This window comes from Protopterus annectens, chromosome 9.part0, assembly GCF_019279795.1.
Source record: "Protopterus annectens isolate FY-2018-M chromosome 9.part0, PAN1.0, whole genome shotgun sequence".
Taxonomy (NCBI): Eukaryota; Metazoa; Chordata; order Ceratodontiformes; family Protopteridae; genus Protopterus; species Protopterus annectens.
This window is the reverse complement of record NC_056743.1, coordinates 1,253,833,890-1,253,849,066: the sequence shown is the minus strand read 5'-3', so window position 1 is coordinate 1,253,849,066 and position 15,177 is coordinate 1,253,833,890. Positions and strand designations below refer to the sequence as shown.

General features: G+C 38.6%; 1 protein-coding gene across 1 annotated transcript in view; it reads left to right on the top strand.

Annotated features, from left to right (window-relative positions):
* Positions 1–1,443: 1,443 nt before the first annotated feature.
* The window catches only part of P2RX3 (purinergic receptor P2X 3), a 684,798-nt gene continuing 671,064 nt past the window's right edge, over positions 1,444–15,177 (top strand). The window contains exon 1 of the mRNA XM_044084177.1: positions 1,444–1,681. Coding sequence (XP_043940112.1) covers positions 1,563–1,681 — 119 coding nt within the window. The 5' untranslated portion in view covers positions 1,444–1,562. The remainder of the gene's footprint in view (positions 1,682–15,177) is intronic.

The window sequence follows — 15,177 nt, the reverse complement described above, 5'->3', positions numbered from 1 at the left end:
GTTTAACACATCCTAATAGTTGTAAATAATCTCCCAGATGTGTTTAGCATCTAAATATATGGTTTTATAACAGAAATATGCTAGACATATGCACCCTCTGTATGAATGTATTAATTTTACATTCCCCCTAACATATGGATCAGCATTACTCATTCTGTTATTCTGGACCTGTTCTGAATGCATATGCGGTAGGTCTTCAGGGTACCCTCTACTTTAAAAATTTGATAATGACACATTTAGCTTCTTCTTCAAATGCTAAATCAATGAAAGCGATTAAGGATCCTCACTGCAGCTTCCCCTCAGGAGGAGGAGCTATTTCCCAGGTAAGGAGTAGTGGCTACTTCACTGCAATATCCACATTTAGCATTTGCCTGCTTAAATAATCTAAATTTCAGTTGGTTGTCTGTAACCTTTGTAATGCCATCCGGGAAAAACGTCTTCATATTTCGAACAATGAGAGAACATTTTAAATGTGACTCACTACCATCTGACATGCCACCAGAGGCAAAGGATCTACATCCCAGTGAGACCAGTATAAAGCAAGCCCTCCTGATTACAGTACTGTAGTCTTTTTCAGTTGTTTTTGAGATGTAGTACTGTTCATTGCTAAATAGCAGGTTACTGAACTTATTCTTATTTTTAATCTGTGCATTGTTAATTTATATTTTTTTAATATTCACTTTAATTTCTTTCAAGCTCTGGATATTTTGGCTGATATTAAGGGTATCAATCAAGGGGCAATCCACCCTCAAGGAGACAAAAAAAAAACCCAAACAAAAAAAACACTATTTCTGTTTATTTTTTTGTCATCAGTGAAAATATAGTCCTGCATATGATATCAGCTATGCTTACAAATCAAGTACGACAACTGAAGACAAAAAAAAAAAAACTATCCTATTTTTTATCTTCTCTGTTTTGTAATAAAACACCTATTTTGGGGAGTATCAACTCATTTATTGAACGACTTCTTGAAAGCTAATCTCTACTTGAGATGAAAGAACACATTACACACGATGCAGTGCTTTAAAAGCTACCTACTTCCACTATTTGCACAGTCTCTTACAGTTGACAATAAGAATGCAGAAGAGTTGTGGTGATGAGGCTAATTGCTGTCATGCTATTTCCCATTTTTACAGGCTGCTTCAAATTGCATTATAGGCTCATTTCTAAAAGGTATCTTGATCCATTTGAATAGCCATCATGTATAATTGCTCCCTAGGCAATAGAAAACCCATACATTCTCCAACACATCTTACAATGCTGTACTGACAGAGCAGCTGAACTGCATATTGACTAAAAGCCTAGCTGAGAAAATCTGCTTGCTGCCACCCCACCCCCACTTATCATTCATCTCTTTTGATGATGTAATTTTGCAAAGAATGGTTTGGGACTTTTCTGCAGTAGACCAGACAGAACAGACTATACTCTAACTCTGAAGAAGCTCAGCAGCAGCAGGTCAATTCTGCCTCACCAACTGTTGGAAGTTTGGGTTTCCTGACATATCACAGTGTGGCAGGCTGGCGGGCAACGGCAAGGGGCTTTCCCCCTTTCTGTCTTTTGCAATGACGTGCATTGCAGATTTTTTCACCTATGAAACCACCAAATCTGTGGTTGTGAAGAGCTGGACCATTGGGATCATCAACCGCATAGTTCAGCTACTTATCATTGCCTACTTCATTGGGTAAGTCCATCTCACTCACTACAAACCTGCACACTTCTTACTTCATGGCATTATAACTCAGGCTGTAGTGATGATAACAATTTTACTTATTTTAATCACTGGACTCTCACAGAGACTTATAATTGACTGTTGCTGTTAGATGGGTAAAATGTTGACGGACATTACTACCTATTACTCATGACGTTTTATTTTTTTATTTAAGAAAAAGCATGATGGTCACTGTTGGTGTGACACCCCAACCCCATGTGCAAAAATGGGGAAAGGGGGGTTGTGAATGTGAATGTGTATTTAACATATGTGTTCAGTTTTACAATATTTTTCTGTGAAGAGCACTGTTGACTTTTTCTATTCCTTATCACAAAACACTTAATTTAAATTATTTGTAATTTGGATGAAGTGAACTGGGTAAATAGGGTGAACTGTTTTTTTTCTCCATGACCTATATCTGGAAACAGTGTCTACAATCAAGCCAATTTTGGCTCTCTAGCTCCTAGGAGTGAGGAATGCATATCTTGCCTCACAGCAGGACCCATGCTAAAGCCTGTTCCTGTGGTTCACTGAGTATGGGTTAACTTGATTGAGATCAATGGGATGTGAGTCAATCACATTCCAGCTAACAAATAAGAACAGACGATAAAGAGACAGAGAGAGAGAAACTTTTTAACCAGTATGTATGTAGATTGTGAGAGGACATCACAGTACCTAGAGAAAATTCATACACAGAAGGGATTGTGACCAGAAATCAAGTTTAAACTTGTGACAATAGAGCTGCGAGGCAGAAACCTCAACTGTTATGGTTCTGTGCTCTCCATTTTATTATGAGCTTTTCTTTCCTCTTAGTTTATTAATGGTATTAATCATCTACATCTCTGTTCATAGTACTGGCTTATATTTTTATTTCTGATTGTCACATACTTGCCTTTGTGCAGTTACACCACATGCACTTCCTGGTTGAAGTAGACCAAATAAGATGATGTAACAGTATGCTACCTAGGATGGAACACTCAGTTACACCTGACAGCTGTAAATGGATGTAAACCTGCAAACCAGTACACACACCCACACACACACATATATATATATATATATATATATATATATATATATATATATATATATATATATATATGCGTGTATATACGTAGGTGTGACATTTTTCAAAAAGCTGTGTTTCTGAAATTTACTTCTGTTTGTAATTTCTTTGAACATCCAGATGGTTTAATATAATAAGAGAACATGCCTGCACATGTCACAGTAGTGGTATAAAGGATGTTAGCCCCACCTGAGGAACTAGGTAATTATGTTCATTTGCTACATATCTTTTGTATTTAATGCTGCTGCATCATTTGTAAGTGTTTTGAAGGTAAATTAGAGCACACTGCATAAGGTTCTTCCTACATAAGTTGTGTTTTTATGTATGTTTATACAGGAGTGGTCTTAGGTCAACTGGTGCCCTAGGCAAAAGGGCTCCATGACACCCCCTACCACACCATCTGGTGCCCCCATCCTGGTCTACCTACACCAAATAAATACTGGAAAAGCGCCACTGCTACAGTCGCGCCCTAGGTGACCGCCTAGTTGGCCTATGCCTAAGGCCGGCTATGTGTTTATATATGTGTGTGTGTGTGAAGTCAAAAGCAAATCAACACAGAAATTAAGCCATGTGATTCACTTGATCTCTAAATCTTGATGCATTAACTTATTGCAATTCTCAGTCCCAGCTTAATGATAATTCTTATGGTAAAACCAGAAAGGTCAAACAGACCTTTTCTGCTTACAAAGTTTACATTTCTTTTTCTAGAAATGTGCAAATTTTAAGTACAGAGCTTCCTGATTTGTTTACTCCATATTTATTTACATTCAGTTTTTATTAACTTTTAACAAGGTAAATCCCACTAGACAGAAGTTCCTGTTTTCAAGGGTGATCCACAAATTCTTATCAGATGAAATAACTTATTTAGAGGTGTCCAGTACATGAGTACAGATCAAAGGAATAAAACTTACAAATACAGAATGATATAGATTATCACTTTATATCCTTCCCATCTTTTAAGCTCTCCGGCTGTAAGTAGCTTTAAAAAATGACTTGATTATTGCCAGCAATTTTTTCTCATTTTTTGAAAATGCTACATTTCTACTCACTGGAACTTTATCTACAAAAATATGTGAGCATAGTTGAATAAAGAGAACACTGAGAGCAAAATCTAAATTCCATCTATCCATCCATGCTGAAAATAAATTCCACACACTTCCACAGATGTAAAGTATCACACACAAACTGTAAGCTGTGAGCTTTATTTGCACATCAAATGTTGTTAACTCATGCTGAAGGAATAGAATTACACAAACTGTACACAATTACATTTGCATGGCACCAAAATATGAAGCTTGAAATTTGAAAGCTTACTGTCTATTTTTGTGTGTTGTGACAGTTTATATACTTTAAGTTAAGAAAGAAAATATTTACATTTATTTATTTATTTTATTTATATTTTGTTATCTGGGGTAGGGCACTGATTTAGCCAGAGCAATTACAGACTCAACACAAAATAATTGTGTGATACTTTGTCATTATTTGATCCTTAGGTGGCTGTTATATTCTGTGGCGTTGTTAATGGGCTTTAATAATTTGAAAATATATACATTCCATGCAGCTCCAAAATCAAGGTTGCACTGCTGCACGCATATCTTTAGTGAATATTTATTGTAAGGATTTTAACAAATAAGACCTAATTTTAACTATGCTGCATAATTTATACATTTTAAGGGTGTTTTATTGAATTTGTAGTACATTATTTTCTGATGTCCCCTGTCATACCTTAATATGTGCGTAGATATAAATGACTCTGTTCAGTTGGCTCTACTGGGACTGGAGCAGCTATCGTATGAGGGAGGGGAATAAAAACTTTGCCTGCTTTCTTCCCTTCCTGGCAGGGTGGGAAGGTGGCATGTCTTGGGGGACATTTTCCCTGAATGCATTGTTGGTGGAGACCGAGACCTGGTGGGAGCAATCTGCTTACAAGATACAAGACTGCTGGAGGGGACAACATCACTAGTGTGAGTCAGTGGTGTTCCTGTGGTGCATCCATTCCCACACTGTGTCAAAATACACACATACACACTGCAACTGGCTCACAGCTACTGGGCCAACAACATTTGTTTTGATTTAAATAATCTGTGAATGATGATTTTGTTAAATAATACAAAACAAATGCTGTTTGGATTAACTTTTGAGGCAAGAAGACAGTTTCCCTACTCACTGGTGATACAGACATGAAATATTGAAATATGTAGCAGTCTGAATAAATTATTTTTGATGGCAGTGCAAAAGGAACATAAGTAGCAGTTCAGTGGGATAGAGCCCTGGACATCTGTCATCTTGGTCTACCTATGATGTTGATTTTGTAGTCATTATGTAAGTTACAGAGGACTGCGACAGGGCTAGTAACCCGGTGGTATAAAGCTTGGCTCGAGATGATTGTCACTGTGGAAATGACACCCTGACCCCATGTGCAAAATGGAATAAGCGTTGAGGATGGACGGATGGATGGAAGTTACAGAGGACAGAATTGCTGAATCCAACATGGCATAGCACATTTTTATGAATAAACATTACACAAAAGTATATTTTAATTAATGTATGTTTTACTGCTTGACTTTCATCTTAACTTCATCAGACTGATGGGACATGCAAACCACATACTTTAACTAGTATATTAATTGGTCTGGTATTTAAATTGTATGTTTGAGTTTTACTCACTCTGATGAAGACTAAGAGAAAACATTTCTTTGTGGTGGAATAAAGGTGCCTTTTCACTTTCAAGTACTTGCCTTTGTTAGACAAAAGTGGCAAACTAGAATCTGCATTTCTCATTTTATACATATAGGCATACATACATACACACTTCGGTATAAATATCTGTGCTCAAAATTACAAATGTTTGAAATATGAAATATCAAACCCAACAATATTGAAAAAAAACTTTTATGCAGAAGGAAAGCCCACCTACACCTCCTATATCCTCTGCATCTTATATATACCAACTCTGAAAGGAAAGAGCAAAATCCTCATCCCCACAAATACTAGCAAATGGAATAAAAGCTGGTTCAATGCTCTGAATATCTGATCAAAGAATGTTCAATATTTTTAATGTTTGATCAAAAAGTAGGAACCCATATCTTTGTATCAATCTATCTATATTATACACTTATACAAGATGAGAAATGTGGGCTCTATATGATTCCATTATGTGTGTGTGTGTGTGTGTGTGTATGTGTATAAATATAATTTTAATTGGCCTTTTTCCTGAATATTAGCCTGCATTTCTAATTTTATTTATATTTACAGATTTTTATGCATTTTAACTAACTTTCTTTATTTAAAATCTAGAGTGGTTGTGGAGTTTATTATGGGATGTCACGGGAGAGAAGAGGACAAAAGAATCTTATACAATTCTGTAATTCATAGTGCACGTGGTTGGCCATGTATTGGCTTGAATATCAGCAGTATGTCTCTAAGAACAGTGCGTCACCTACCAGGCTGTCAGTGCATATGAAAAGGTCTACTACAACTTTTTAGCAACTGGAACATAGCTTTTTTAGATCTAATGGCACAGATTAGCTCCAGCAGTTCCTCGAACAAACAGCATTAAAAAATGATTCAGAAACCCTTTGACTCATATTCTCATATTAAAACCTGAGCAGAGTAAACAAGAGGTTATAAACCGATGCTTTTCTTCAGATGGACATACAATGTTAAACTTTTATCAAGGTCACTGTCTAGAGGTTTGATCCTGTCTGCCATTAAGTATACCCCACAGGGGTTCAATACCTTGCCTTCATAAGGATAGTCCTTTTTATTTATCATTTTTTAAAAGGTAAATGAGCTGACCAATAGCCCCTAGTCTGTCATAATGTAGTGTAAGGTTATAAGTAGTACAGATATGTTACTGCAGCCAGATTGTTTTTGGGAGGCAACTGGAATACCCCCCAAAAATCTGTGCATGTATAGAGAAAATGTGCATAATGCCGCACAAACAATAAATGGAGGTGAGAATCAAACCTCCAGCATTGTAGTTGTGTGGCAGAGATCTTAGAACTGAGTAACTATGATGCCTATAATTAGCAATGACAATAATAACTCTGCAGGCATGGACATAAGTCATTACTAGCCTCCAAGACTATGGGATTTGATTGTGAATTAATTGTCAGGAACACAGTTCCTAGGTACAGGTGTAGATCAGTAATCATCTATGCATAATGCCTCTTGAAGTACTTAAATTTGAGGAATATTTATTTCTAAAAGATTTTCAAAATAGCAAGGTGATATAAGTTTACATTATGCAAAATAACTTGTATAGACACATTAAATGAAAATTATTTACTTAAAGAAAAATCAAACAAGTCTATTAAATCATACAAGACAATGCATATCATGGGAAAGCAATCTAAAAAAAGGGAAAATGTATGAAAAGTACCACATGTTGCCTAGTTAAACAATATGGTAGTGTAGACTTGAAGTACTAACTTTATTTGCATAGATGCAGAGGATCAAGGCTATGACCTGTTAACAAGCCACTCTCCTGTACAGGTGTTGATGCCTTCAGTAGCCTTTTGTTTGACCTTGGGCAAGTCACTTAACCAGAAAGTGCTTTGGGGAAATTAGGAATTTGGGCTAGGCTCCTTAATGGTCTCCTGGACTGCATGCCTAGTAACTACCTGTGGATCTGTATTGGTGGGGACAGGTAGTGCACTGTCTCTGTTGCCATAGTAGACAAGACACAGTGTCCTTGCTAAATTAGCAGAGAAATTAAAGCACTTCTATTCTCAAGGTATTTTCTTTATTTACCTGTTGCTGTGTAAGTCTCACAAAACAGGCTTTCAGTTCAGGCTTTGTCCACAAAGTACAATAGCAAAGTAGTTATTTATTTCTTAAACATATAAGCCTGCTGTATATAAAACCCCTTTACAGGAGTGACGTGGGAGAGCGGTCTGGTTAATTAACCTGCTCAGTGTCTAATAGTAGCCAAATGAAGGGTAAGGGATTCAAAGCCTGGAATACAGCAACATACCTGGTTAATTTCTCAAACCCTGAACAACAAGTGACAGCTCATTAACACCTCATAGCTTTACTCCTGTATGCAGATTGCCAAATCTTGAGCTGTGCCTTATAGGTCTGGTGTTCATTCCTCATCTTTGGTCACTGTTTGTGTGGAGTTTGCATGTTTTCTATTGTCTGAGATTTTTTGTGTATATTTGTTTCCCAGAAACATGCTGGCTGATCGGCTTCATTAACTTCTCCACGTATAATGCATTTTCCCTTGCTCTTGCAGCTGATGTCATAGCTGACTGCGATCTTTAAAGGACCAATTCACTTACCTGCATAACATGTACATAAAATAAAACCATGTATCATATAGTCCAGATAATCTACATGTAGTCTACACACTTAGTTGTTATAATTAGCGTTTCAACTTATGGAACACTTATGTTTACTTTAACTGTTCTAGCCATGCAAAAGTTAATTCCTTAAGCTGTCTATATATCACTCAAGCTCTAAGTGCAAGAAATCTGGGCAAAGCTAAAAATAATGGCGGGGGGGGGGATAAAGATCTAAATTCAGGGACAAGTTTTAAATATTGCTTCTATAAACATAGAAAGTTGTTACAATAGAGAGTCGATTATCTGAACTAATTGGGACCTAGGGTAGTTTGGATAATCAAACATATAACTGAACCAGTTAAAAAAAACTTCTAAATTTTTTTTTCTGCACGCAGGAATACACTTTTCAACCATTCAGCAATTCCAGTGGATAATAAATATTTTTCACACACGAGTGGGTTACAAGCTTAAAAAACATGCTCAAGCAAATACATATAATGTTTAGATATTCAGATTTTATGATTTTTCCTACCTGAAAACCTTGGAAGGCTGGTTCGGATAATTGATGTTTTGGGTAATCGACCCTCTACTGTACTATAATAGAGTCTGCATTATCATGTATTTTCTGAAGGATATGCTGTCTGAAACAAAAATATATGTCATTATTTATTGATTTGCCGGAAAACCACACATTTTACAAGGAAGACCAAAGTATTAGTCAAAAGTCTGGACAGTTGAGAGCTATGATCCTGTTTGTAAGTTATGTATTTTTCTTTTCCTGGATATTAAGTAATCCAAATGGTGGGCCTTCTGTTTTTTTTAACTGTATAAAAGATGAATCTATTTACGGTATTAGTCATTCCTGTCAACCTCTTTACTAAAGAATCAGTGACAAAAGCCAAAATAATGGAGGATAAAGGCCCCAAATCAGGGACAGGTTTTAAATATTATTTATTTGTTTATCAGGGTAGTGTACTGATCTTAATGGACTGTTTGCATTACTCTAATTCACTTAAAAAGTTAATAGCACAACAGGGTTTGTATGAACATCCTTTTTCAAAACAATAAAAACTATTGCATCCAGTTTATAAGCTGGAAGCAGTTGTTACACATTTACAGGCTACAGAGTAAACAGATTGTTTCATCTACCTCATATTGACTGTTTTTTCTTCTCTCATTCAGTGATGTCTAATAATAAACATATTCTCTAGCTAATACTCCAAATGAGTATGCAGATGGACAGTCAACATTGACATCATACATGTGAGCAACAAGGGATGCAGGCATGTGTTCTTTTATAAAGCTTACCTAATGTTAGTTGTTCAACAGGCCATTTCATTAAAGTCACATTGAGTATTTTCTGTACATTATTATTATTATTATTATTAAAGTGTTTGCTAAATGGACAAGACTCACCATACTACTTCCAATCACCTGCATTCAGGCACTTTGCTCTAGGTAAGTGATATTGTTAGAGATAAATGTTATGCAGGTAAAGGTTATGAGAGCAATGCTGAGCCCCACATGCTATAACTACTAATTTGTACATCATTGCCTTAACATGATAAGCTCAGCTGTTAACCAGCATCATTGCACAGAGGAATCCCAAAAGACAATTGTAGTATACCTCTCAACCTCTGAGTATTAAAAATCATAGAACTGGCCTGTTAAACTCATAACTGAGGGTGAAAAAGAGGAACATTTCCTTATTTTTAGAACAGAAGCTTTTTAGATACTAGACGCCATTTATTTAATCCAAAAACAGTAAGCTGAGGTAAGGCTCCAGAATCCAAATAGTTGAACAGGTAAATGATTCAGTCTTCAGAAATTAGTAAAAAACAATGCCTTCTTTAATGTCACACATTGTCACATAGTGTGACATTAAAGAAGGCATTGTTTTTTACTAATTTCTGAAGACTGAATCATTTACCTGTTCAACTATTTGGATTCTGGAGCCTTACCTCAGCTTACTGTTTTTGGATTCAAGTTTGTACAGAAGACTTTAGCAGAGGTATTTGGTGTATATTGGGCACAATTTTAGTACTGTCGTATATACCATTTATTTAATGATTAGGAATTGTATAGACTTACTTTAGTTATTTGATAAGGTATGCACCTATAAAAATGTCTAACTTTATGAAGAAAAATCAATAAATGTAGAAGTGAGGCCAAGCCTGAGTGCAGAAGTTATAATGTTATGTCTAAATCACAGCAACTGAGAGGAATGCATTGCATGCATCCTGATCCACTGACCTTATTGCAAATATTAATCCATCACATTTATAATGTCAGTAGTAATGGCATGGGGTAAGGAGTTGAGGTAGTGTGAGCCGTGTGTGTGTGTATGTGTGTGTGTGTGTGTGTGTGTGTTTGCACAAATGCACAAGCATGTGAGCTTGCAGGTCTGTGTATATGTCCATACACACGTGCATGCATTTTTTGTTGTGCGTGTGTGTGTGTATGTGTGGGCATACATATGTGTGTGTGTGTGTGTGTGTGTGTGTGTGTGTGTGTGTGTGTGTGTGTGTGTGTGTGTGTGTGTGTGTGTGTAGTTTAATTTTCTTCCCATAGTTGTCTTTACAGCAGCATCTGTATAAAGAATTAAATTATGGAATGGATTAGGGAAGGATTTTAAGAGAAGACTGAATAGATGGATATCTAAAACTAATCCTTGTGAAACTGCAAACCTTATAGATAGTTGAAAAAGGGTATAGTGTAGTTTTACCTTTACATTGTTTTTGTTTTTCTAATTTTAAACAGCAAGACCAAGGAGGCTGACAATTCTTAAAAATTGTCAAACCTGAAGTTTCACCTGTGTGGTGTACAAGTCATGAGAAGTATAGTAAAATTAAATCATCGACATATTATCACAAGGTTGTGGTAGAACAGAAGAGAGGCATATTGCTTGTGAAGATGGTGAAGGGAAAGGGGCCAAAAACAGAACCTTTTGACACTCCTACAGTAGAGTGTAGAACAAGAATAGGCCAATTTTCAATTTAATTGACTGTATGTTTTTGACAGGTTGTACTAAACTGCACTAATTCTGCCCAGTATATATTATAGATAGTCTAGACAGCAACAGATGATGACTGACAGTTTGGAAGTTTTTGAGAAATATGACTATAGAGCCTCTGTGGTATTCATAGGTTCATAGGTAGGTACTAGGCTATCTGCCCTAGGGCATTTATAAGCCTAGCCAGAATGTGTTGGCTTTCGCCACCCTTTTAGACTAGATTCCTGAGCCTCTGTCCAGCAGGGCCATAGTAGTGATCCCAGGAGTAAATTTACGATTTCCCATCCACTCATCAAGATTTCTCTTGAAGAGGGTCAGCAAGGGGCTCTGCCTAACATGGACTGGGATTCTATTCCAAAGCGAGGGAAGCCTTTGGGATATGAATATATCCCTCCAGCATGTCCTATTTATTGTTGTGCTAAGGTTTAAATCCCTGGAGCATGTAGCTCTAATGGATTTGGTTTTCTTGAGGTGGAGCATGTCCAACAATTCCGGGTTAGACATGGCCTTGTACGTCAGGCAGAGATCACCTCTGAGTAGGCGGTAAGCAATTGATTAGAGCTGGAGTTTCTTTAGTCGAGCTGCATAGGTCATCTGTTTGAGGCCCACGATCCTCTTGGTGAGGTATTTTTGAGGTCTCTCCAGCTGTTGCAGGTGTCGGGTAAGGTACATCCCAAATGGGGCATTGTACTCAATTATGGGCCTGATGAGCGATGAGTAGAGGGGCCCAATTACCTCTTTTGATCTCGATGTGAACCCTTTTGTGATGAGGTGAGCTATATAGAAGGTTTTTCTAACCACTTTGGCAATGTGATTGTCAAAGGAGCGGTTACTATCTACTTGGGTCCCCAGATCCCTAATTACTTCTTCCATACTTAGTGGATTATTTCATATGTGGTAGTTTGTGGGCACTTTGTTTTTCCCAAAGGGGATGACTATGCATTTTTTGGCATTTAGCTTGAGGCCATGGTTCTGACACCAGATATCTGTCTCTATAAGGCCCTTCTGGAGGATGCTTGTGTCCGCCGGCGAGTCAATTATGGCTCCCAGTTTGCAATCATCTGTGAACTTGGTAAGCCACACTCCTCCCATGTTTGCCTGTACCACAGAGAAGTATATACCGAACAAGAGGGGTCCCAGGACTGAGCCCTGTGGGATGCCACTTGTAACCGGTTTAGAGTCGGACATGGCACCCATGACTCTGACCATGTGAGTTCTATCCCTGAGCCAGTTTGCAACCCATCTTGTGACATAAGGGTTAATATTTAAGCTGGTAAGCTTATTTATGATGCCAGAGTGGGGTATTGTGTTGAAGGCCTTTGCGAGGTCCAAGTAGGCTGTGTGGACTATCTTTCCCTCATCTATGGCTTTGGTAACTATTTTGAAGAAGTCAACTAGGTTTAAGAGGCAAGATCTGCCTTTAACAAAGCCAAATTGGGTAGGGTCCAGTGTTTGGAGGTTCCCAATGTCTTTGTTTATGAGATCCATGATGATGCACTTCATAGCATTGCAGACCAGGCTAGTCAGGCTTATAGGGCAATAGTTCCCAGGATCCGTTGTGGCGCCACCTTTGTGGAGCGGGATCACTGTTGCTGTATGCCATTCTTTGGGTACATAACCTGTGGTAAGGCTGAGTTGGAGCAGTGAATTTATGTGTGGGTTTAGTTCATTTTGAAGCTCGTGTAAGGATACCATCTGGTCCCATTGATGCTGTGTTTTTTACTTTGGAGAGGGCTACTTTCACCTGTGTGTCTGGAAGACTGCAAAAGTCTCTGAGACCACTCCTCCAGGGACAGATAGGCTGCTCAAAGCTCCCCACTCTCACTGGTGAACAGAGAAGCTTCCTCCTATCTAAGTAAAGATATGGGCAACACAGGAAACTATACCACAGTCCGGAATTCAGCAAAACCTGAAATCTGGACAAATCTAGTTCAGCAAAGGCGGGAAAAGAGAATATTTTTTTGGTTTTTCAGGAAACAGCAGAAAAGACTGTAAATGCTATAAACAGGCTAGTGCACTTTAGTGTGTAGCCTACAACAGTTATACAATACAAAAACAACTTAAATTGATATAAAACAAGTGCAAAAACTGTAAAAAGAAAAGAAATGCAATTTAAACTTTTTAAAGCACAGATCAGTTAGAAATTCGCTTTTTAGGTGGGAAAAGGCAGTCGGAGCAAAAAAACAGAGAAAAAATACTTAAATCTGGAAAAGCCTCTCTTGGGTCTCTCTGTTGCCTGTATCACTCTGCAGGACACCATGAGGAGCTGTGCGGAGTTGTATACTGGTGCAAAACCATGCAAATGCGGGTTTTAAAGCAGGGAAACTGAAAGAGATAGGAATTGACCCAACATGGCCAATAAGCTACTATAGGTTCATAGGTTCATACTAGGCTATCTGCCCTGGGGCATTTATAAGCCTAGCCCGATTGTGTTTGGCTTATGCCACCCCTTGATTTGAGTATACTGTGCCCTTTTTAAAGTTTAGTTTACTGTGCCTCTGTCTAATAGTGACACAGAAGTAATCCCTGGGACAAACCTACGATCCCCCATCCACTCATCAAGATTCTTCTTGAAGAGAGTCAGTGAGGTGCTCTGCCTAACATGAATTGGAATTCTATTCCAGAGCGAAGGGAGCATCTGGGTTATGAATCTGTCCCTCAAGCATGTTCTATTTATTTCTGTGCTGAGGTTCAAGTCCCTCGAGCGCGTGGCTCTAAGGGATTTAGATTTACTGAGGTGGAGCATGTCCATTAATTCTGGGTTGAACATAGCTTTATATGTCAGGCATAGATTGCCTCGAAGTAGGTGGTATGCAACTGAGTAGAGCTGGAGTTTTTTTAACCGATCAGCATATGGCATCTGTTTGAGTCCCTTGATCCTCCTGGTGAGGTACTTTTGGGGTCTTTCTAATTGCTGCAGGTGTCGGGTAAGGTACATCCCAAAGGGGGCATTGTATTCTATGATGGGCCTGATGAAGGGTGAATAAAGGGGCACGATTACCTCTCTTGATCTAGATGTGAATCCTTTCATGATGAGGTGGGCTATGTAGAAGGTCTTTCTAACGACTTTGGCAATGTGGTTGTCAAAGGAGAGATTGCTGTCAACTTGGGTCCCCAGATCCCTAATTACTTTCTCTGTACTTAATGGGTTACCACCTATGTGGTAATTTGTGGGCACATTGTTTTTGCCAAAGGGTATGACTATACACTTTTTGGCATTTAGCTTTAGACCATGGCTCTGGCACCAGTTATCTGTCTCTGCGAGACCTTTTTGAAGGATGTTTGTGTCAGCTAGAGAGTCGATTATGGTGCCCAGTTTGCAGTCATCTGTGAACTTGGTGAGCCATAGTCCTCCCGTGTTGGCCTGTACCTCAGAAAAGTAAATACCGAACAAGAGAGGTCCCAGGACAGAACCTTGTGGGATGCCACTTGTGACCAGTTTCGAGTCTGACATGGCTCCAGCAACTCTGACTCTGTGGGTTCTGTCTTTGAGCCAGTTTGTGACCCATCTTGTGACATAGGGGTTTATATTTAGACTGGATAGTTTATCTATGATGCCCGAGTGGGGTATTGTGTCAAATGCCTTTGCGAGGTCCAGATAGGCTGTGTGGACTACCTTCCCTTCATCTATGGCCTTGGTGACTGTTTCGAAGAAGTCGACCAGGTTCAAAAGGCAGGATCTGCCCTTGACGAAGCCAAATTGGGTAGGATCTAGTGTCTGTAGGTCCCCAATGTCTTTATTTATGAGTTCCATGATGATCCTCTCCATAGCCTTGCAGACTAGGCTAGTCAGGCTTATGGGGCAATAGTTTCCAGGGTCCGTAGAGGTGCCACCTTTGTGGAGTGGGACCACTGTTGCTGTACGCCATTCTTTGGGCACATATCCTGTAGTGAGGCTGAGATTGCACAGCAGTTTTACTTGAGGGATTAGTTCTTCTTGGAGTTCATGTAGGACGCAACCCGGGACGCCATCTAGTCCCATGGAAGCAGTGTTTTTTGCTTTGGAGAGGGCGGCCTTCACCTGAGCATCAGAGATGTTTGGGAGGCTGCACTCTGCCGGGATAGATACTTGCTCTTTTGGGGGGAGGGGGTGGAGAAGTTT